The sequence below is a fragment of the Mytilus edulis genome, chromosome 14 (assembly GCF_963676685.1).
Source record: "Mytilus edulis chromosome 14, xbMytEdul2.2, whole genome shotgun sequence".
NCBI lineage: Eukaryota > Metazoa > Mollusca > Bivalvia > Mytilida > Mytilidae > Mytilus > Mytilus edulis.
In genome coordinates, this window is record NC_092357.1 from 46,909,761 (window position 1) to 46,934,792 (window position 25,032).

General features: G+C 31.5%; 2 protein-coding genes across 4 annotated transcripts in view; one reads left to right on the forward strand and one right to left on the reverse strand.

Annotated features, from left to right (window-relative positions):
* Window positions 1-19,989, reverse strand: part of LOC139502484 (krev interaction trapped protein 1-like) — a 38,490-nt gene extending 18,501 nt beyond the window's left edge. The window contains exons 1-10 of the mRNA XM_071291963.1: window positions 19,878-19,989; window positions 16,244-16,836; window positions 14,892-14,984; window positions 11,728-11,866; window positions 9,938-10,181; window positions 9,402-9,493; window positions 6,924-7,076; window positions 6,087-6,240; window positions 5,527-5,634; window positions 2,177-2,278 (exon numbers count right to left, since the gene is read on the reverse strand). Of these exons, the coding sequence (XP_071148064.1) occupies window positions 2,177-2,278; window positions 5,527-5,634; window positions 6,087-6,240; window positions 6,924-7,076; window positions 9,402-9,493; window positions 9,938-10,181; window positions 11,728-11,866; window positions 14,892-14,984; window positions 16,244-16,499 (1,341 nt within the window). The 5' untranslated portion in view covers window positions 16,500-16,836; window positions 19,878-19,989. The remainder of the gene's footprint in view (window positions 1-2,176; window positions 2,279-5,526; window positions 5,635-6,086; window positions 6,241-6,923; window positions 7,077-9,401; window positions 9,494-9,937; window positions 10,182-11,727; window positions 11,867-14,891; window positions 14,985-16,243; window positions 16,837-19,877) is intronic.
* Window positions 19,990-20,143: 154 nt separating this feature from the next.
* The window catches only part of LOC139502486 (serine/threonine-protein phosphatase 6 regulatory ankyrin repeat subunit B-like), a 512,428-nt gene continuing 507,539 nt past the window's right edge, over window positions 20,144-25,032 (forward strand). For 2 of the 3 annotated variants that reach the window (XM_071291966.1, XM_071291964.1), the window contains exons 1-4: window positions 20,144-20,366; window positions 21,478-22,393; window positions 23,371-23,493; window positions 24,308-24,495. In XM_071291966.1, the coding sequence (XP_071148067.1) occupies window positions 21,616-22,393; window positions 23,371-23,493; window positions 24,308-24,495 (1,089 nt within the window). In that variant the 5' untranslated portion in view covers window positions 20,144-20,366; window positions 21,478-21,615. Of the gene's footprint in view, window positions 20,488-21,477; window positions 22,394-23,370; window positions 23,494-24,307; window positions 24,496-25,032 lie in introns of all 3 variants that reach the window. The other variant, XM_071291965.1, reaches the window with a different exon arrangement.

The window sequence follows — 25,032 nt, forward strand, 5'->3', positions numbered from 1 at the left end:
GCCAAGTTTGGTTAAATTTGGCCAAGTAGTTTCAGAGGAGAAGATTTTTGTAAAAGTTAACGACGACGGACGGCGGACGACAGACGCCGGACGCCAAGTGATGAGAAAAGCTCACTTGGCCCTTCGGGCCAGGTGAGCTAAAAAGGAAGCCCTTCAAAAAATGGTAAACAAAAAATCCCCCCCCCCAAAACTTTTTGAAACCCCCTTGGAGCAATAACCCTTTAACTCAATCTCATGCTTTCCATTGCAGTATTGAACCTTGTAGTACAATTTCAGAGAGATCCATACACTTAAACACAAGTTATTGTCATGATTGTTTGGAAACTAGAAACATGCTTCTTTTTGGCCCTTTTTTGGCCCCTAATTCCTACATATTTTAGGCAATTAACCCAAAACTTAATCCCAGCCTCCCCTTTGTTATATTGTACATTGTGTTACAATTTCAGAGAGATCCATACAATTACACATTTAGCTTTTGTCTTAAAACTAGAAAAATGCGTGTGTTGACCCCTTTTTGGCCCTTAATTCCTAAACTTTGGCCCCATAACCCCTAAAATGAATCCCAACCTTCTACTTGTGGTTTTAAACATTGCGGTATGATTTCAGAGCAATTGAAATACTTCTACACAAGTTATTATCCTGAAACTAGAAAAATACTTGTTTTGGGCCCCTTTTGGGCCCCTAATTCCTAATCGGTTGAGACCATCATCCCCAAAATCAATCCCAACCTTCCTTTTGTGGTATTGAACCTTCTGAAAAAATTTCATGAAGATCTATTCACTTAAACTAAAGTTATTATCCAGAAACCAATGTGTCTTCGGACGACGACGACGCAGAAGATGACATCATTCCATTATACAATCCCAAAAAATTTTTGGGGTCGTATAAAAACTAACCACATCCTTCTGGATGATATTGGAATATGGAATGTAACCCAGACAGACATTTGCATCAGTGTCTTTACATTCAGGCACATAGTAGAGCTGAGAATATCAGTAGAACCAGTCAGCTATGTTACATCTATTTTTAACTACATTGCATGTGGAATATCAGTATTCGGAATAGTTTGCAGTTGATACCTTTTACAATTGTTGTTTCCACAAGTGTTGCCATGGTAATTGGTCTAATCAAAAGGAATAAAATTTATAAAGAATTCTTGGCCCTGGAAACCATGAAAAACATAAAAATGACAAAAACTGCATTTGTCTTAATAGTGACATATGCTATCAATTTCATTCCTGCTCTCTTTCCTCTGTTTGTGCCTTTCTTTATGTGCATAAGAACTAGCATGTACGTTTTTTTCACAGAAATATTAATATTCCTAGAACTTTTAGATGCTTGTTTTAATCCTATTATATACGTTTTTTCAAATCGATCCTCATGGAAACAATTTTTAAAAGCATTATGCAACTGTTGTTCTCAGCCAGGTATCAGTTGATCGCAACGCTACTATAATCATTTATAATGGCTCAGAATCCCTTACTGTTTACCTCAAATTATTGTTTGCTAATTTTTAAAGTTTCTAACTTTTTATTACAAGTTTTGAGATTAAAGGCAAAAACCCAAAAATTGGTAAAATTTGTTTATAGTAGATCTTGTATTTCTCGTTCTCTATTTTAGTTATTAAGGTATTATGCAATAATGCAAACAACTGGTAAAATCATCATTTTAAGGACAATAACTCCTATATAAGTTGTCTGACAGTTTTGATTTAAAAGACAATAGGTAGATCTCAATATTGTATATAATTCTTTCCCTATCACATTTTCTCTATCTATAGTAGTTTTCAAGATAATAGACAGTACTTGCATTTTACCCAAATATTCTATTTTTAGCCATGGCGGCCATGTTGGTTAGCAAGTTGGGTCATCAGACACATTTTTTACACTACAAACCCCAATGATGATTGTGGCCAAGTTTGGTTAAATTTGGCCTAGTAATGTCAGAATAAAAGTAAATGGACAACAACCATGGACAACGAAGCACCCCAAGTGATGAGATAAGCTCACTTGGCCCTTTGTGCCAGGTGAGGTTAAAATCAACTGTTTAGCTGTTCCAATCATTTTACTTACTCTCAGTAGTTCACTCCTTCTTGTCTGTATATTCAGCTGTTCTAATTACCTTACTTACCCTCACAAAAATATGACTGCAAAGCTGTTTAAATCATTTTACTTACCCTTAGAAGCTGTCTGTTTAGCTGTTCAACTGTCGTTTCACTCCCACTTGGTAATTTTAGAATTTTTTTTGTACCATCCATGATATATATTGTTATCTGACTCTGTATAAAAAATAAAAAAAAATCAAAAATCAAATTGTTTGTCATAATTATAGAACAATTAACCAAATCTGTGATATCTCAATTAATTAGATCTACACCCCCCTCCCCCCCAAAAAAATAACAAACAAAATCAAAACAAATACTGTGGATTCTTTATTAATCGTTAGACACCAATTTTCGTGGATTAAGTGGGTACGGGAAAACCATGAATTTAAATGTTCAATGAATAGCAAATTTGCTGTATGATTAAACACAGACTTTTACTAAAACCATGAAATCAAATATTCATGAAAATGCAAGTTTTCCTCAATCCACAAAACTTGGTCCCCATACAAAAACAATAGTAATTGTAATCACTGATGAAAAGCGTTATATGAGGAATTTCAAATCATGTCTTTAAGGATGTACTTAGGTGAGGTTAGGTGAAAATTAATAAATTAAGAAGTTAAAATTGATACTATAAGCTGGTAGAGCATCAATTATGGATCAAAATAAACTAAAAATATTGATAGGTCATGGACCTCCTTTTCGAGATATTTGAGATTTAAAATATGGCGGGTAAAGGATGACTCGGACTTTTACCTTATATTTGCATTGGTATTATTAGGTCTCAAAACAAAAGAAAGAAAATTAAGAATCTTCTAAAATTTTGGTAAATGACCTTTCATGAGCTATTAAGTCTTATATGAAAAAAAAAATGGGTGTTATGGGGCAAAATATTTTACATTGTATTGTATGGAAAAACACCAAGGAGTCCGAACATTTGACACAAATTCCAAAACCTCACCTAAGTACATCCTTAAGAAGTAAGATGAGCGCAAAAAAATCTTAAAAACAGACTTCAATATCATTTTTGTAATATATAAAATGAAAGCAAGTATATATCCCTTTTAGCATGAAATGCGAAAGCGCTTCTTGCTCAAATGTGATGGTCACTTGGTTTCGTTTTTTTTAATAAATTTTTAAAAACACATGTACAGCATTCAATATTTATTTTAATAGATTTTTGAAATTAAAAGAAATATATGTTATTCACAGAAAGTAAAACTTAAAAAACACAAACTTCAGTTAAAATTGTCTAGTAATATGGAGGTAGCATCAAATTCAAAATGAAATCAGTTATAACAACATCCATTTGAAAGCTGAAACTGTGGATTCAGTTATTTTTGTGGGTACCAAAATTCAATGTTTTTGTTAAATATTTGTTTGTTTTGAGATTGTGACACAGTGATTATTGCTGTACCTATATTTTGTCTATCTTACCTAGTATGTCTGTTTTGTTCATGCATCGTTGTAAATATTATGGAATTTGATGCAACTGTCATACAAGTGAGACATTTAGCGCTATAAAACCAGGTTCAATCTACCATTTTTTTTACATTTGAAAACGCCTGTACCAAGTCAGGAATATGACAGTTCTTGTCCTTTCGTTTGATGAGTTTTATCATTTGATTTTGCCTTTTGATTTGGGACCTTCTGTTTTCAATTTTCCTTGGAGTTCAGTATTTTTGTGCTATTACTTTTTTTTCATGGTTTGAGGAAAACTTGTATATTTGTGGATATTAAATTTCATGTTTTGCCAAAGAAGTCTGCATACATTCCGTTAAAAACTCTTGAAACTCGTTAAACATTTACATTTGTTGCTCCCCTGTACCCACCAAGTCCACGAAATTTGGTATCCAACGAATATTAATGAATTTACAGTAGCTCATATAGTTGTAAGCAAATCTCAATCATTATTGTACATATATGCCATTATTTCAAATACATTGTATTATTGTATATCAATATAATATTTCCCACAGAACGTAACCAAAAGTTAGCGTGCAATAAATTCTAATATTGCACTAGTGCAATAATTCTTCAAAATTCATGACGTCATCAACGTTTAAATCTTAGTTTAAACCAATTTTTACTTTCAAATATTATATTGCTATACAATAAAAGGGTTATTGCATGAATATTGGGGAATATTGTCCCTCGTTGATCATATATTGCACTTGCAAGCTCGTGCAATATAAAGTTCTACTCTCGACAATATTCCGCAATATTCATGCAATAACCCTAAAATATATATCATCAATTTCATTTATTAAATGGATACAACTTATGATTTTTTTAAAAGAATATTATTTGAATGAAGCAATGAACAATGGCAAAATAAAGCGTTGATTAGTCAGAGATTATAAATTTTTAAATCTTGATTGGAATTAATATGATGTTGGTTCAATGCTTTCATTTGGCATGGAATGCTTTCATATGACATGGGTTGTTTTCATACAAGACATTGCTTTTAATATAAACATATGATACAAGTTTCATAAAAATCTGGCAAAAAATGAACAAACAAGATCGATAATGATGTGATTTTCCATATAATTGCTACATCTTATGGGCAAAACTCTTTAAAAATAATTGGTCGACACTGATTTTTAAACTCGACCAAGACATTGCTGATATAAACCTATTATATAAGTTTGATAAAAATCTGGCAAGAATTGTACACTTGAGAGAACTTAAACAAGGCCTGCCAGCCGGACTTCTGGCATTTCTATGTCCCCCGCAACAAGTCTTTTGCAAGATAATTATGATTATTGAAACCAAATAACGGTTCAGAAATATTGTATTTATTTCTATATTACATTTGTAAGGAAATTTGAAGGTACAAAAGCATCTTTCAAGCAGAAATATAATTCATAATATCATTATAATATAATATTATATAGAACATTTATTTACCACTACATGTATTAAAGCAAATTATTGTAAAATTTTATACTCAATATGCAAAATATAAATCTAAAATATTTCATAGAAGTATTGTCTCATTTAATAATATATTTTTTGTTCTCAATGACTGGTTGTCGTGACAACTTACCAGTCTATTAATGGCCGTCTTTAACATTACAGATATATTTTTATGTTCAATGACTGGTTGTCATGACAACTTACCAGTTTATTAATGGTCGTCTTTTACATTACAGATATATTTTGATGTTCAATGACTGGTTGTCATGACAACTTACCAGTTTATGAATGGCCGTCTTTAACATTACAGATATATTTCGATGTTCAATGAATGGTTGTCATGACAACTTACCAGTTTATGAATGGCCGTCTTTAACATTACAGATATATTTCGATGTTCAATGAATGGTTGTCATGACAACTTACCAGTTTATTAATGGCCGTCTTTAACATTACAGTTATATGTATATGCTCAATGACTGGTTGTCATGACAACTTACCAGTTTATTAATGGCTGTCTTTAACATTACAGATATATTTTTATGTTCGTTGTAGCTGTATGGATCACATTTATCAAAGGCTGTTTGACCACTACTGTCTAAAGCATTCTGAAAAAGAAATATAACAATCTGACCCCTACTATCTAGAGTATTCTGAAACAGAAATTTTACATTCAATGTATGAGAATCTATTATTTGATATATGTTAATTGCTATAAACTAAAATAATTTATTTTAGAGAACATAATATTTTTATGACCTGTTTTGCCAGTTGATATAACAGCAATATAATAGAGTGGATACTTGTTGAAGAATGCCAAGGTAAAGAAAAAGAAATAAATCAATTTTTGAATTTAATACAACTATTTAGGTGCACCTCTGTGTCCATGACCTCTGTTGTCACAGTAACTTACCACATTAGTATCTGGGTAACTAAGTAACACTACAACAACTTGCACATGTTTTTTGTTGTCACAGTAACTTACCACATTAGTATCTGGGTAACTAAGTAACACTACTACAACCTGTACATGAACTTTTTTGTTGTCACGGTAACTTACCACATTAGTATCTGGGTAACTTAACAACACTTCAACAACCTGTACATGACCTTTCTCTACTGCTAAGTGCAGTGGTGTGGAATGTTGATGAGTCTCTAAGTTCGGTGAGCAGCCATACTCCAGTAAAAATTTAACAACATCTCCAAAACCACACCTAGAAATGAAATTTAAACTCAAAGAAGTTTGGACATTTTACTTTTTGGCATTAATAATTGTTTCTGTCTAAACATTTCATCTCATTTATATTCGTCAGTATATTAGGAAACAAAATTTGATTCAAATTAATCATGCAGTGATCTCCACAAGGGGCCTTTGTATGCTCTTAGCACCTTGAGAACAATGATACTATCTGAATAAAATGTTTTTTTCTTCAAAATTTTTCATTCTGATACTATATATTTTGGATATTCTGAACTCTGTGGTGCTATTTGAAAATACTTGAAAAAACACCTGACGTTCACTGTCGTTTCACACTAGTATTTTTGGGGCTTTTTATAACTTGCTGTTCAGTGTGAGCAAAGGCTCCGTGTTGAAGACCGTGCTTTGACATATAATGGTTTACTTTAATAAATTGTGTCTTAGATGGAGAGTTGTCTTTTTAGCACTCATACCACATCTTCTTATATCTATTAATGTATACTGTAAATTCAGAAATTATTGGGGGGAATTTATTATTGCGATTTCGTCATTTAAGACCAAAATAGGATTTCAATTTTTGCGATATTGAGAAAATCCTGTTTTAATTCATACAAAAATTTCAAAATGTAAGTTTGAAATTTTGCGAATATAACCCTGCCACATTTTTCGCAATAATTTCTGATTTTACGGTATACTTACTCAGCTGCCCAATGGATAGGAGCAAAACCCCGATCATCTTTATCTGTAAAGTCCCGATGGTGGATGTACTCTTTTAATCCAATCAGGTTACCTTCTTTAGCATATTTGTGAAGTAGATATCCAGACATCGATCGTGACGGAGAGGGATACATTCTGAAAAGGAATTATTTCTAATATAAATATATTTTTCCTCCTTTAAGTTGGTTCTAAACATCTCACCTAAAATTTATTTTGCTCTTTAATTTTCATAAAATTTTGACAAAAAAATATTCATTTTGAACATTTGACAAAAACAGAATATTTAAAAATTAAAAAATTTGAACAACATACTTAATCGGAAAAATTTCATTGGATATATATATAACATTTAGGCAAACACTAAATTTGATCATTCAGAAGCTTTATATTTTCTTAACAATAATACGTGATTAAAACATTCAGCTGAATTTTACAAAGTTATCTCCCTGTAGCATTGTGTACCACCTTATGGTGTAACACCACTAATTCGGGCCCGGCCAGAAAGCACATACCAGAAAGTAGTACATATTTAACACAAAATAGTTCCTACGCATGGACATAACTTTCAAAATATTTAGAGTATTTTATTAATTTTGGTATCAAATGAAAGCTGCATGACTGGTGATCATTGTAGAACAATTTTTGACTGATAAATTTGAATAATAAAAAAATGGCATGAAATTTAAAAAGGAGGGTACATTTTGCCTTTTTGTCAGATCGGAAGTACCTGTTTTGGTACATCCGAAGTTCCGGGAACCAGTTCTTTCTTATATGCAATGTAAGGTATGTTGATTTTTTCAGTACAGGGCACCAGAAGGTGTTGCTTTGACATGCAATGATTGTCACTTTATTTGAACTAAAGATAAAAGAGCTGTGACCACTCGAAATTGAGGAATTTAACATAGAAAGCAATGGGGCCATTAATTAGTGGTGTACTTCCTTATAGCATGTATAGTGAGGTAAACAAGAAAATTCATATGAACAAGTAATCAATGAATAATGAAATCAGTTAAATTAAAGTAAATTAAATAAATAGATTAATAATCAAATTGAAAGAATTGTGTTCACTAAACTCTTTTTAAAAAACCTGAATTTGACTGCTTCTTGCAGTTTTTATTGGAGACCTAAGGGTAATTTATATCCCTATTTTCAAGGTCGTCAGTGGTGTGATTCTTAAATAACAAAAGTGAATAAAGTAAATACATGGTGACATTCAATTTGAATCTGAGTTTAGTGGCCCGTGACGACATTTTTAAATTTCTATTAATTAAATTTGGAATTCACAAGCTATTGTCTGGAAACACAAAATGTGGCTCTTTACCCCTTCATCAGGGGTCGAAATTAGCGCTGGTCCGGTGGTCCAGTGGTCCGTGAGCGTCCTTCACAACAATATAAAATGTGGAAATTTTAGGAAGGAGTTAAACTGCCGGACAAAATAATTAAAATAAGTGAAAATCAAATGGAAGATCGAAATAAAGTATATGAAATTGACAAGTGGAAACGCAAATACCAAAAATCATGGGAAAAAGATGGCGAATGGTTGAATTATATTTATATTAGTGTTTGTCAAATGAATGTCATTTTTGCAGGACCAGTAGATTTGGAGCTGGACCAGTAGAGTTTTCAGTCCACTGGTCCGGCTGGCCAGTACACAAAAAAGCTTAAATTCAACCCCTGCCATTCATCAAGGGGTTTTACCTCAGAAAGACGTTTTTTAAGTAAATCAGATGAATTAGAAAAGAATTTAAATTTAGTGGTCCCTAACAAATTTTTAAACGACTTTACAAGATGTAAGGATATTCATGACATCAAACTATATGCCCCATGGCCTCTCATTGAGGGAATAGAATGTTAATTTACCCAGTAGTTAAACCTGAACAAAAACTTATTATCCAATTTCTATTTGTGAGAAAAATAAAAAATGATCGATTTTTTTGGTTTACGAAATTTTCAAAAATAATAAAGAACAAGAATGTGTCCATAGTATACAGATGCCCCACTCACACTATTATTTTCTATGTTCAGTGGACTGTGAAATTGGGGTAAATATTCTTTTTTGGCATTAAAATTGGAAAGATCATATCATAGGGAACATGTGTACTAAGTTTCAAGTTGATAAGAATTCAACTTCATCAAAAACTAGCTTGACCAAAAACTTTAACCTGAAGCAAGACAAACAGATGAACGGATGGATGGACGAATGAACAAACGGATGAACAAATGGACCCACAGTCCAGAAAACATAATGCCACTATCGTAGGTGGGGCATAAAAATATTAAACAACACAAAATAGAAAATGTTCCTTCAAAAGATGCAGCAATGGTAGGGAATTTTAATGTTCACAAAAGGACTCCTAAAGGATAACTGTGTATGCTGATTAATAGAAACAAACAGTTCTTGATATAAACATAATTTCCATGGCAACATGAGGAGAAATAAAACATTCCCGTTATACTCACACATCACTAGAATTTGTACTGGAACTTGTTCTCCGTGAAGACACACTCTGATCCTCTTGTGAACCCCAATATAAATTTTTCATTTTATCAACCTGCAAAATAGAAATATATATAAACAAAGACCTTGTTGTGAATAGGAGGCTATTCATCAACATCAATGTTGTTCATCTAAAAAATACTGAAGGTTTATTTACAAATAAATGGGGAATGTGTCCATGTGACACAGAAGATGCCCCTGCTTGCATATCATATAGTTATAAAGGAATGTAACTGAGGAACGGGAAAGGGATGCTATCCAAATTTGTACTTGATCTGTATAATGTGGTAATAAGTATTGGGTACAAGTTTCATACCATTTGGGTGAGAGAACAGAAACGAAAAATTCAGCAATTTATATGTTTATAGAGGGGTTTAACTCTAGAACTGTTATAGTGATGCCACCAAATTTGGAGGCACAAAATTTAAATGAACCAAATATTGAACTTACCCTTCAATTTATCAATAAATTCACATTCTGTGTTCTTTCTTAAGCTTACCTTTGTTTTATATGGCAGACCAGAGTTAAATAATGGATTGATCACAACTATTTCACATTTCTCTATGGCCAACATTTTGGCGAGAGCTTCGTGTGCAGTGTTTTGTAGTTCTTGGTTGTCTGAGAGTGGAAGTCTTGTTGGTAAAAATGCTGGGTTGCTGACACTAAATTTAATGCGGTAGTCAGCTCTGCTATGGAATAATATGTCCAGAGTCTCTGGCCTTGCATGCTTTTCTTTTAACCAGCTGAATTAAAAAAATATTTTGTTTTTATTAAAAACATGCAAAAATTAAAAAAAAATACAAGAAATAGCAAGACTTCTTTAATTTTCAAATTTACAAGAATGTTTTTTTTTAATGTTTAAAAAATAATAATAGGAAAAAGCAAAATGGGTTCTAATTCAAATTTTGAAAAGAACATGTAAATTATACAAATAAATTAAACTTGCATTTTCAAGCAATGTAGAACAATGTATTGTTTGCTTGCTTAATTTCCAGTGACAATATTTCATGCATGATGTTCAGAATGATTAATTGATGATTGTCATAAAAAATTGAAGTTTAGCTAGCTATAAAACCAGGTTTAATCAATCTACATACATTTAAGAAATGCCTGTACGAAGTCAGTAATTTGCCAGTTGTTATCTATTTGTTTGATGTGTTTGAGCTTTTAATTTTGCTATTTGTTATTGTTAATGGACTTTCTGTTTTGAATTTTCTTGGCATTCAGTATTTTTGTTATTTTACTTTTTAAAATACAGAATAATTATATAAATTGTATGATTCATTATTTTTTATTTTGATTGCACACAGTAATCTCAAATAATTCTGAAATTTAAATTTAATTTCAAAATGAGTTGTAACCTTCATGATGACAATGATGACACACGTTTCTACAATAAAGTGCACAGGTTATCATGTTTTCATAATTGTAGATGACACACGTTTCTATGATAAAGTGCACAGGTTATCATGTTTTCATAATTGTAGATGACACACGTTTCTATGATAAAGTGCACAGGTTATCATGTTTTCATAATTGTAGATGACACACGTTTCTATGATAAAGTGCACAGGTTATCATGTTTTCATAATTGTAGATGACACACGTTTCTATGATAAAGTGCACAGGTTATCATGTTTTCATAATTGTAGATGACACACGTTTCTATGATAAAGTGCACAGGTTATCATGTTTTCATAATTGTAGATGACACACGTTTCTATGATAAAGTGCACAGGTTATCATGTTTTCATAATTGTAGATGACACACATTTCTATGATAAAGTGCACAGGTTATCATGTTTTCATAATTGTAGATGACACACGTTTCTATGATAAAGTGCACAGGTTATCATGTTTTCATAATTGTAGATGACACACGTTTCTATGATAAAGTGCACAGGTTATCATGTTTTCATAATTGTAGATGACACACGTTTCTATGATAAAGTGCACAGGTTATCATGTTTTCATAATTGTAGATGACACACGTTTCTATGATAAAGTGCACAGGTTATCATGTTTTCATAATTGTAGATGACACACGTTTCTATGATAAAGTGCACAGGTTATCATGTTTTCATAATCATAACAATTTATTGAACACTTCATTTAGTAATTTCATAGGGTTGTAAAAGTGTTGACTGTGCACACATTTGTATTCAAGCACTCGCACACTTCATACAAAATGTACTTCTGTCAACACTTTAAACCCCAATGAATTTACAAAAAATAGAATTCAATATTTAAATAAAACCTGACTGACTGTAAAGTATACAAATTACAAACCTCTCTAAGTGTGATATAAATTTCCTAGTAGGTGGAGGGAAACTGATACTTCTATTGTTGATAGAGTCTATCACATTTTCTAGGGAATAAAAACCTGGTTTATCAGGTGACTTGTCCACAAAAACAGCATTCAATTTATCTACAATATAGACAGAGAAAAAAATTATCTTTACTGTATTTAATTAGAATCAAATCATAGAATCTTGCAACAATTTGATTTTAAAAGAACATGTGTCTGATCGAGTTGTCCTTTTGAATAAAATATGTATAAACTGAAAAAATAAAATTGAGAATGGAAATGGGGAATGTGTCAAAGAGACAACAACCCGACCATAGAAAAAACAACAGCAGAAGGCCTCCAACAGGTCTTCAATGTAGCAAGAAATTCCCGCACCCGGAGTCGTCCTTCAGCTGGACAATATATTTGTTTTTCTAATCAAAGTTCAAATAGAAATAATTACATTTTTAACAAGGTTGGCAAAAAAGCGGTCAATACTGGTATTGACCATGCCAGTGGTAAATACCAGTATTTACTGGGAAATACTGGCAAATACTGGGAAATACCGGCAAATACTGGTCGATTGAAATTTTGAGTGGTCATTACTATAAAAACTACTATCTACTTGGTCAATTATAATTACAATTAATAATTAATTTATATAGAAAGTGTTCAAATCATTTTTAATGCTTTCACTTCTACTTCTATTGTAAATTCAAACAGGGATCCACATTGATTAACATGATTAATGTGTACATAATATTATAGTAATAGATAAAAACTTTTTGTCCCTGCTTCAAAATTTCCATTTCCAGCATGAAGAAGGTTTTTATCTCACAGTTAAATAGCTATAGACAGGAAATAATTTATTGTTTAAGGGAGTCTTCATATATCAATTTTATTACTTTCAACCCATCTTCTGTCAACTTTTATTGGAGGCTGTTGTTTGAGTAATTAAATGTTCACACCTAGCAATGCCAGGTGATAGGTAAAAGACCCATGTAACTTCATTTACCTGTAGTCTTATTTACCTTTAATTTTAATTACCTGTAACACATGTGTAAAATCATACATTTTGAATAAAAATATATTGATTTAAACATGTTGAAATAAAATATAAATTTGTATATATATATATCTTAAGTATGCAATATCATAATCCATAAAAACTAAATGTTAAATCAGTAAGAATAAGTGTTATAAATGAATAAAACATATCAAATTCATTAATTTTATAAGCTGGCACATTATATTTGACTTTTATCAAGATTTCACTTCAATTAATAGTAGAAACAACCATGAAAATTTCAATTGACCAGTATTTGCCAGTATTGACCACTTGGGGAGTATTGTTCTGGGCGGTAAATACCGGTAAATACCACTGGTAAATACCAGGGGGTGGTATTTACCGCCCAACCTTGATTTTTAATCCTAGCCTTACCATTCGTACAGCAACCTATGCATATAGAATAAGACAAGCTGTAGTGTAAAAGTAAACTGATAAAATTTATAGTGCAAAAACAATTTTTATATATGTTGCTGCGGTTCATTAGTGTTTATTGTTTCTCATTTCTCATGTAGATTAGACCATGGAAGTAATATTGGAAGGAATAACATCGTCGTCACTTCAAAGGTTTCATCTGCGTTACCGCCCATCTTTCAATAACTCGTTAATTGGTTCAATATCTGGCATGGAAGTTTATTCTCCGCATGTGATCGATCAAATCACTGACACTTATCGGTCATTTTCGTGTTCACAGAGCACTACGAACAGACAAGTTTTTGTCGAATATACATGCGAAGTAACCCGAAAAGTCCATTCGTTACATTCCGTTGATGTACGCTGCCGAAAAGAGTCATTCGTTCAATTTTTATTTTAGTCCAATTTTTTCCTATTTTTGGTTAGTTTGAACTTAATAGTTAAAACCGACAGCTATCACATACGAAATTGGAGAACAACGTTGTGTCATTTCAATTTTAAAATTTACAGACAATTAAAAAACCATTTCCGTATAAAGTTAAAAAGATGACTGTACAAAAAATACGTTTGGACACCCTTTATTAAATACGAAAAATCTAAATCTCTCGTGTATTTATAGTCAATTAAATTATTAACAATTCTAAACGGTTCTATCCTTCAATTTAAGTTCTTGATACATAAACTAATTTGTGTAAAAATGAATTTACCGTAAGACAGATAGATGCAAGCCCATTTCGTCGGTTTGTTATATTTTTTGCTGTATAGCTTATTATATTAATACAAGCATTCCACAATAAACACTTTTTAAATATATATTTACGAAAATGTTATCCCCGTATTAGTTGTCCAGTTTCAATAATGCAATCAATGACATTTATGACATATACATAAATTTAGAATACTTGAAAGTAAATATTATTTCATTCAATCTCGATAAACTTTGCACATTTCAACAGTAAAAAAATCTATGCCTACATTTGCCTACATTATTTTGTTAAACATCATGTGAAACCTGATAGATTCATCGGTATTTAACTGTTTAACTCGGGATCCGCTTTTAACCGGAAAATACTTTTAGAACAGTTTAAAACAAACGATAAAAAGCAAAAATATGCTAAATTAAATACAATTTTCCATGTTAAACTGCTGTAGTTTGAACAATTCTCGTCCGTTTTTCAAGTTTTTTTCACCATTCGATTTCTTTCTAAAGGTAGATATTCTATGTGATACAGCGCTACCTTGTTATTAATAAACTAGGGATTTCCCACAGGTGCGCTATAATAACCGGACTCGATAAAACCACGTGACTGATAAGAAATTCCAGATGCCTTTTACAACCGCGGTAACGCAGATAGTAACCAAAGGCGTCTTACCGCTGAGACTATAATTGGATGAAATCGTATGACTTTAGTACAGAGCTCAGCATGCTATAAATACATGCTTATTAGTCGTTGTTATTCCTTCTAAATATTACTTCCATGATTAGACCCTTTTTTCCTGTTTGAATTGATTTACACTAGTAATTTTGGGGTCCTTTATAGCTTGCTGTTCATCGTAATCCAAGGCTCAGTGTTGAAGGCTGTACTCTGACCTATAATTGTTTAACTTTTTATATTTTGTGACTTGTCACTTGGAGGGAGAGTTGTCTCATTGGTACTCATACCACATTTTCTTATTTATATTTACCTCTATAGTTAACAGGAATACAATACACATAAAAACTTGACAAAGAATCTCTTTCTGCTTGTCTTTTCCATGGGATCAGCAATCCCCTCTCACCTAAAATGTAAATTTTATAAAAATCAAGAAATAAATATTATAAAATAAGTTATCTCCCTTGAGTGAATAGGACAAGGAATCGATTTCTGTTTGTCACATCCATGAAATAAGTAGCCACCTCTCATCTACAATGTAACTTTAATTAAATATCAGTAAAGTTAAATATCAAGAAAAAACATCATAAGTTATGTCCCCTTTTGCAGGCAATACATGTACATTATACAGGAATTACAGTGACCAATAGTTGTTAGATGTATATGATCATTTATTATTATGAGATACATATGAATATTGTATTGGAAAGTTAACCAAAGAGTTAGATTTGTGTGCTTTTAGGACTTATTTCAGTATATAGATATCTAAAGGAATAAATATGAATTGTAGTTATTCCCCTTTGCCCATATGTTATATGCACTGTCTTGTCATGTGAATATTTATTATTTGTTATTATATGTTGTAGGGTCTTAAATATTGTGTATTAAAAGAAAACAGAACCATATATTAGATCGTTGTATTTGTCCAGAAATATCCCGTTACATATTTACATCCTCTGGACTTTTTATTTGATAAGCTGATTTGCAGCATTAGTTTTGGATTTTTATGTATGTTGGCCTCAAGTGTCACTGGAGAGACATTTATTGTCAAAATTGGCATAGTTATTTATGTGATTAATTTAAACATATTTATTTATAGTGGATTGGGAAACAAGTTTTGCAACTTATTATTAATCCCTTTCCACTTTGCGGGTGCGAGTGCTGCCTTGTAGCGGCATTAGCCTACTCTTTTTCGAAATCTACAAGGGTGTCTTTAACGTGCAAGAGATATGGCTCTCTCTTAACACGGGTCAGCCATTTATCGTCCCCTTCCGACGGACTATCATCGTTTCCTCAAGACCATACTCGCAGATGGTGTCAAGGGAGGGCCGAAAATTGAGTTCCTGAAATTTTCATCCCAAACGGGAATCGAACCAGGAACCTTTGTGTTAGTAGTCCGATGCGCTAACCACTACACCACGGCTCTCTATGTGATTGTCTTACTGTAAATCACACAACAACTTTGAATTTGCTGTGAGGTTGAGGCTTACTCCATGAAGATGGCCTGACTGGGACTTTGAGATCATGAACAGCATGCGAACCATGTTTCTTTTCTTTTAATTTATTCAAAAGCATTCGAATTAAAACACCTTACTTTTTCTTTCCCGTTTCCATTTCAAAATTAAGTTCTAACAATAACAAAGAATTTTAAATACATGTACAAACCTTTGATTCCACCATGCTTATCTCCCCCTGTCAACTGGTACAAATTAGTTAAAACTTCATCCCTAGGCTCCTCCTCTGAGTTGGTTAATGGAAATGCTGGGAGATATTTTGTTGGTCGTGGTTCATGATTTTTTGTACTATCAAACAACAGAATATCATACAGTTTTGGTTTATACTCAAGAATGCCTCCTTTAAGCTTAAAATCATGACTCCCGACATTGTGTCGGGGACGTAAGACAGCAAGTATTACTTCCATGAAATAATAAGTGACTCTGACTGGTCACAGGTTCTATTACTTCCATGTATTTTCAATATTCACAACTATTCATTAGTATGAAGTTGCCTTCTCTTCCACTTTAAGACATTACATTTTCACATTTTTTATTTTTTAAGAATAAGCAATTATAAAAAAAAATGTTTTGTAAATTTAGCATTGATTTAAAAATGCAAGAAAAACTTTCAAAATATATTCATGCTGTAACCATGGTAACAAAGACTGTTCACAACATAAGAATCCTGGTGTTGACTTTTGTTGTTCCAAATCCAGAGCTTTAAAACTCTTGTAATTTGAATCTTAGTCTTTTCTGTTAAACCTACAAAATATAAATTTGAATACAAAAAATGTGCATGAATAATCAGGATGTTTTTTTAAATCAACTGAATTGATTGGTCAAAGCCAAGTTATACACGATATATATAACTGTTTATTGTTATTTACACAGAATGAAAAGATATTTATAGAATAACTAATCGAAGCGTTTAAATAAAGAAAAATATTCAACGAGTGACGGACAACACATTAATTCACGAATGCCTGTAGCGCATCAGTTAATTATCAGTGTTGTTCGGTCACTAGTTGAATATTTTTTGATATTTGAATTCTTTTATTAGTTATTCTTTTTATTACATTGGCAAATGGCTTTTTTAAAGAAATTAATGTAAAACATGTACATATAAGGAACTAGATCTTTTTTCTACGCATTCACAATTTGTTTTGATCCGCTGTTATCGACATCTTGACAACGCCTATTGTTGTAAGACGTCAGAGAGTGAAATAACCACGTTTATTTCACATGTGAAATTATCAGTTTTTATTTCACTGGGAAATCAATGTAATTCATTGCAACCAATGTAATAATTACATTCATATATGCATTGAATCTTGTTGTAAACTTATGAATGTTGACCTCAGTCTTAAAATAAATACATGAATTTTTTATAAGTGGTTAATCATGTTAATGGTTTTGAACAATGCAAGCTGTTATTTGCCAGTAACTGTCAGTACTCTCAGGTCTGTAAGTAGTCTTGTTTTAGTAGTAGGGATGTAAAATTAATGTAACAAGTCTGATCTGTGTATTTGTTAGTATTTTTCCCGCTTTGTATAGATCTAATGAGTTAAGCCCTTCTCAACTGACTTTTATAGTTGGATAAAATTTTGTGCTATTACACATGACCACTATCTGAATGTGATGTTAGGGGAGGGTTTCGGCTCTTGCAAGCATGTTTAACCATGTCACATTCAGTGTGTGTCTGTCACAAGTCAAGTGCCTATAATTTAGTGGTTGATGTTAGTTGAGCACTATATTTATCATACATGTATGTGTGTTTTCTTTCTTTTTTTGGACATAAATCAGGCTGTCAGTCTTCTTGTTTGAATTGTTTTACATCTGTCATTTTGTGGCCTTTATAGCTGAATATGCATTGAGTATAGACTTTAATGAAATAAGAAGATGTGGTACATTTGTACATGTATGTGCAATTCAGACAACTCTCCACAAACGACTAAAAGACACAGAAATTAAAGCTATAGGTAAACGTACAGCCTTCAACAATGAGAAAGCCCATATTGCATAGTCAGCTATAACAAGCCACAAAATCACCAGTGTAAAACAATGCAAACCAGAAAACTGTCATTCAATATATGAGGGTGGTAATGGGGGTACCTTCATTACAAATTATGGTAAAAATTCTTGTTGAATGATGTGTATGGTAATTTTTTGTGCATGATGACAAAATATACACTGCCTTTAAGACAATACATTGTATAACAATAGACTGAATTTGAAATTCAAATTTTATTTCAATGATAACAATAATTATTTGAGACCTCAGACTTATATAAACCAAATATAAGATAATTTGAAGAACATTAGTAAAATCTTAACCAATTTAACACTAATGTTTGACACCTGATGGTAATTTTACCTAAATATGTAGAATCTGGGTCCGTTCAACCTGATTCATGTTCGCCCTAGTACCTGTTCACCCAGGGTCCATTCACCCTGATTATTATTTTGTTTCTAATTGTTATCTAGTTGCATAATGTTTATTATTTGAACAGATAATGTTAAAGTTTGTTGAAAATTTGCCTGAATATTTGTATTGCCGAAACCCAATTTATTATTCTTCTTTTGATTTGCATAGTAGTCTGTAGCATACTGGAATACAATGTATTTATCTTTATTGACATTTTTTAACAAAATAATTGTATTCAGTCAATTTATGCATAGTATAAGGGAGCTACCATTTGATTTTTATGGGGGCTAGGATGAAAAATTTTGTCCTGCATTTTTTTTAGCTGTAATCTCTGTCCTGCCTTTTTTATTTTTCACTCTGTTCGGTCCTGCTTTTTTTTTTTAGTTTATCCTGACTTTTTATTACCTAAATTGTAGTCCTGACTTTTTTTTTTTTGCAAGTGTCTCATCCAGCCTTTTTTTTTTACTCAAAACTCCTGTCCTGCCTATTTTTTTCAAATTTCATCCTAGCCCCCCCCCATAAAAATCAAATGGTAGCTCCCTAACTGAGACTAATAATAAATGAACTTGTAAATCCTAGCTTTTCATGCATTACAGTTCGTACATATCTATTCATTGTTTTTATTAATTCCAACCTGACTAGTTCATCAAAACAAAACGTTTGTTTTTATCATTAAACCATCAAAAGACAAGTATTACAACAAGAATTATTACGTCATTTAACACTTAATAATCCTTAACAAGCCACCAACTTTTAAATATTTCCATGTTTTCATAAAATTCAAGTATATATTTACCATATATATACATATCTGAATAATTTTATTCAACTTCAATGGTCTGAATATCAATATATATTTTTTATAATTAGGGCGAACGCACTCAGGGCGAACATGTTATTAGGGCGAACGAACCTGATACCGACACTAATATAAATGACTGTTAAATGTACATGAGGGATTATTATTGAAGAAAAATATTACATTGTTTAATCCTCGGCCTTTTATTTGAAAGAGATACAGCAATGACGAAGAGCTTGCATACAATAAAACTTGGACATATGTGTCCCTCCTGCTTGTCTCAATTTATTATTTGGACAAGACTTAAAGTTTAGTAACACTGGCAACCATAAATTTTGTTGGGCTACTGTTTCAATTTTAACAACACTGTAAGGTACTATAAGGCCATGCTGTAGGACAGGTAACACACTGTTTACATACACATAAAAAAGTCAACATTGGCATAAGGACATTTTTGTGTTGTTGGGTTACTGTCTCGTTGACATGTAGATCCCACCTCATTTTTCTAATTTGTGTATTTTGAAGAATCGTGAATTATTTGATATTATGCCGTAAGCTTCATCAGATCATAACAATTACCTGTTTTCGCATTATATACTTATTTCTGAACGAGATCCTATCAAGAAATGACAAATGTAAGTTAGATAAAAATATAAAACAACAAATTTTCTAAACAGGAAGTGAGTCTAACAAAAGGGATCTTCTCAAAACATTACAATACCAATCTATACTTTCTCGTACTATTTAAAGAATCAGGAAACAACCTGAGAAAATTGCAATACTAATGATTATTAAATATGTTTGATTAATTATGGATGTAATTATTACTTTGGTCCATTTGTTATTTGTGTTAGCAATATTATGAAATGATAGGTCCTTGGATAACTTCCGGTAAAAACAAAAACACATGATTTTTGAAGCTGTCAGAAAAATTCCATCTAATGAAAATCAACAAATTGTCATTGACCACATATTTAATCGACGAAATCAATAGTTTAAGCCAATGAAACATAGAGTTCTGCAAAGAATCAATCAGGCTTCACAAAATCAAGTGCTCATCATGATCAGGTGATGTACTTCCTTTTACCTGTTAACATGTTTAATTAAAATCATATGACATTCATCAAGCAATCTGTAATCAAGGATTTGTACTATGCAAATCCTTGCAGTAAGTAAAAAAAATTGCTTTGTAAGTTTTTCAAGTTTTTCAGCACATTTTATATATATGCTAAATGCACTAAATTGTTGAACAGTCTAATTTGGGAAACTGGATTAGTAATGAGAGGGGGTAAGAGGGGTTCTGATTCCGAAATCCCGGGCTAAAATACACCTGATCCCAAAATCCCTGGGTTAAAAACACAAAATCCTGAGGTCCCAAAATTCAAAAAAAAAATTCCCGGATCCCGAAATGGTGACAATCCTGAAATCCCGAGCTTAAAAACACCCGATCCCGGAGTCCCGATAAAGTGTTATCATCCACTTATGTTTATCTTTTTAATACTGGTTAATGAAATCATTACAGTGTATACTGGCTGGTCATTATCGCGTATGATACGATTTTGACACGCCTACCGGCATAGCTAATGGATATGCATGAATATAGATAAGATCAGCACGTGTAGCCTAAACTGAGAGTTGTAGATTTGTAGTATAAATGTTTAGATGTAGTTTTGAGAATATAGAATAGATACAAAAATATAGTTATTAATTATTATAAAGCCAAGCGAGTAAAACACGGATCTATCAAAAGGTCCTATCCCCCCTCAGTAATGTCAATAATTAATAAAAAAAACAATTTATGAAATACAAATTATATGACAGACAAGAACCAACAACAACCAATGAACAACAGGCTTCAGTATCGATCCTGAATTGTGACAGGCACATTTATCATTTGTGGCATAGGAAATTAACAGAAAAGTGCATGAAAATGAAAATTTGTCTTTGGGATGGACATATATACTATGACACCTCCAGACTTGTGGTGACAATTTGTAGTGACATAACAATTATAAATCTGGTCAATTTAAAGAAGTATTAATTGAAGAATTTTTTTTATTAATTAAATGTCTTTTAAAAAAAAAAACCCAAACAACTAAAGATTACTAGTATATGTGTAATTTGTTCAATATTTTTTAAAACTTTAGGAGATGACATTGATTTCATTTGTCTCTTTCAGGTAAACCATTTACCATGTTGGAAGTTTGAAGTCATGGAAAAACAAATAAGAATTAAGAAACAAATCGTGTAGTGCTGGTATTGTATACAAGAGAGACATTTTACGGAAAAGCCAGTGTTTCAAACATAGATAATCTATATGTCTACGTTAGGAAATATCATTCCAGAAAAAAGTTTGGTAGACAGGAAGAGATCAAATTTTACAAAATCGCTAGATCTTGGTGGTGTACAGTCTATTGACTGTGGAGGTCCACAAGATCGGGAAGATATTGATGACTTTAGTAAATCTGTTCATGTTCTAAGACAAAACGATGGAAAATACAAAATTCACAACAATCAGAAACCTCTTGTTGATAAAAACACTCACAGCAAATCTGTTAAGACTTCACTAAGACAGTATTTTCAATGGTTAAAAGGAGTGAAATTGTCAAAAGATAAAAAGAAACTAAAAACAAATCAAGAGCATGCAAATTGTGATGAAACTAATGCTAGTTGTTCATTAGTAATTGGTGGAAATTTGGAAACTGGAGGCCAGTGTACATGCTCAAAGTTTCATTACCACACGTTTCAAAATCGAACTTTTTTCTTGCCAGTAGAAATATCGGAAAAAGCTGAAAAACATTTTGCTTCTAAAGTGGAATTCGTTGAAGCAAACCAAAGATATTTAAATGTCTGCAATACGTTTTGGCGTCCCGCGTTATCGTTAAACCAACAACGATTTTCAAATCGTAAAACTAGTATCAGAAATCTTGTTGAATTTGAATCTCTATGGCCGGAAGAGTCCAGTCTGAAATCTTTGTTAACAGATGGATTACAGAATACAGCTTTAAGTGATGCCATATCTGAGTTAGCTTTGCTGGCAGTTGTTTGTGGTCCTGTCCAACTACTAGAATCTCTTATAAGTTTGTCTCTTGTTAGTAAGTACAAATGTATTTATTCAGTGTATTAGATACAATAAAAGTAAGGAGATTCAGTTAACAATTAAAGACATGAACTATTAGATTCTATTTCAGTTCTTCCTGTCCAAGTAAACACAAAAACCTTGCTTTATGGATCAACGGTACTCTCAGATGAGCAAAATAGTATTTTATTTAGTTTGGTGCAAAAATATATTATTAAAAGTAAACGTTTTAACCCTTGATGTTAATGCCTCATCACTCAATAGGAACCCAAGCATTTCACACTGTATACATTACAATAATTCACGTTTATTTATTATTATTTTTATTTTATTTTTCTCATTAATTTTTTTTCTTCTTTTTTCACCTTTTTCATATTCATATATTTATTACAGAGCATGCCAGTATTTATATTTATGTATTGTTCAATAAGTGTATTATTTTTGTAAAAGGAGACAGATTTGTAAAAGCAAATTGCTTGTTTCTGAATCCTTAATATTATTTCATTGTACATGTATAATACGTTTAATGTTGATTTATCTGAATAAATATTGTTTAAACTAACAATTAAACTTATTGGTAAATTTTTAAAGTGAATACTGGTGAATAATTGCAATTATCAATAAAAATAATTTTGTTTTGGCCAAAACTATATAAAATTTAAATTGTTTGATGTTGCCTTCTTGCCAACCTACATGTAGATAGTTTTTGATTTTTCTATATTAAGATGGAAGCTATTAGCTCTAAATGCATACACAAAAATTCTCAAATAATCCCAAATTTTAAGTATACTTTACCTTAATTATTACAGATATTGGTAATACTTTAATGTCAAGTCTAGATACTTGATTTTGTGATTTTTGTATTCATCATATTGCAGGAAAGTTTTGATTGTTGCACTATTCATTTCAAGGCTTCTTCTCGATTGCTTACCACTTATAAAATTAATTCTATATAAACTGACTTACATCTCTCTTTTAATTTCTGTATTAAAGGACTGGATTGTCATTTAGAAGATGGACAAGGACTACTTCACTATGCCTGTTTAATGAGGAGACCACAGTTGATTACCTATCTAACCAAATCTGGAGTAATGCCTGAACTCCCCGATAGGAGAGGTACATTGTAACTTTAACATTTGGACTTTGAACTACATAAATTTATTTTTTATAACCACGATAACTATGTAAATTCATTGTACGTTGTGTATCAAGAATGAAAAAAACTCACAAATCCAAGATATTAACATGATTAAAATATTTTAATTTGCTGTAACTTTTAACTTTTGTTCAATGAAAATTTTCTGAAAATACATTGTAATTTGTAATTTTTCTTAAATCTAACTAATTCATGAGTTCTCAGCACAGATAATTCTTTTTTTCAATCTTATAAAAAGACAGACTGTGTCAAGGCTTACTTTGCTTTGTACTATTTCTGCCTTACACTCAGTTCTACTCTCTGTTCTGATAATAATGACATTATCCTATCAAATTTTTTTAAAGGTACAAATGTATGAATTAAAAGGATTAAACCAGAGGATTCCAAAAGGTATATAAAACATTGAATTTGTAAAACACAAAGTTGAACAGAGCCTTGTCAAATCCTTGTAAGCTTATTGTGGACACACAAGGATAGTACTTCTATCAGATTGTTTTTGTTTGTTTATTCTATGCAGTGCACATGATTAAGGTAAACATGATATGGCTGTTATAGATATCCATATAATAATTACGTCAATTGTACTTTTCAGAATCTAAAGCATCATGGGTAATTTCATTGTTCGTACCCCAAAGTGAAAATAGCGCCACGTCATTGGTTAAATTTCCATTGTTTATGACATTTTTAACCAATCAGGACGTTGTGGTGTACACTTTTGAAAATATTACCCAGGATGCATTAGTTTCTGAAACGGAGAATTGTACTTTATTTTAGGATATACAGCTGATGAGACATGCTTTTGTCCAAAGATTTGGAGGCACCTACCAAAAAAATACCACATCAACACAAGTGTTTGTCCATCTTACGAGACTTTAATTGTTCCCAGTTTCCATGATAAATCAGTGCTGTTTAGAATGGCTCAAACGACAGGGAATGTTTACGAAATACAAATGAATCTCCAGGTATTGATTATAGGGCTTTCCAGTCATAAGACTCATAACCCTTGTAAACTGAGGTATCTGAAAATAGAAAAACTGGTGGCACCACTCATAAAGATTGATTGATAAATTTCATACCAACATTTAAGTTAAAGGAAAAGAGAGTTAAATTCTGAAATCTTGTAACACTCACGGATTAAGATTTACTTATAACAATGAAAATACAAATGTATTGGATAATATCTTGTACATTTATTATGAAAATAATTTTATATTTTTTGTAAAAACAGTTGATAAGATAAATTTTAGATACAACAGAAAAATAAAAGTTGTAATACTTTTAAAGAGAATTGTTTTTTACTAGATAATTTTTTTTTAAAACTTTAATCTAAAAGTTTTATTTATTGAATAGTTTGAAGGTAATTTCAATGAGAAAACTCATGTGCTGACCAGAATATTACATTTTGCGCCGTAAAAAATAAATTTGCACAGAGACTATTTTTATGCACTTTTCAAGACCTTACTGTATGAGTGAAAGATATTTTTATGCCCCATTTATGA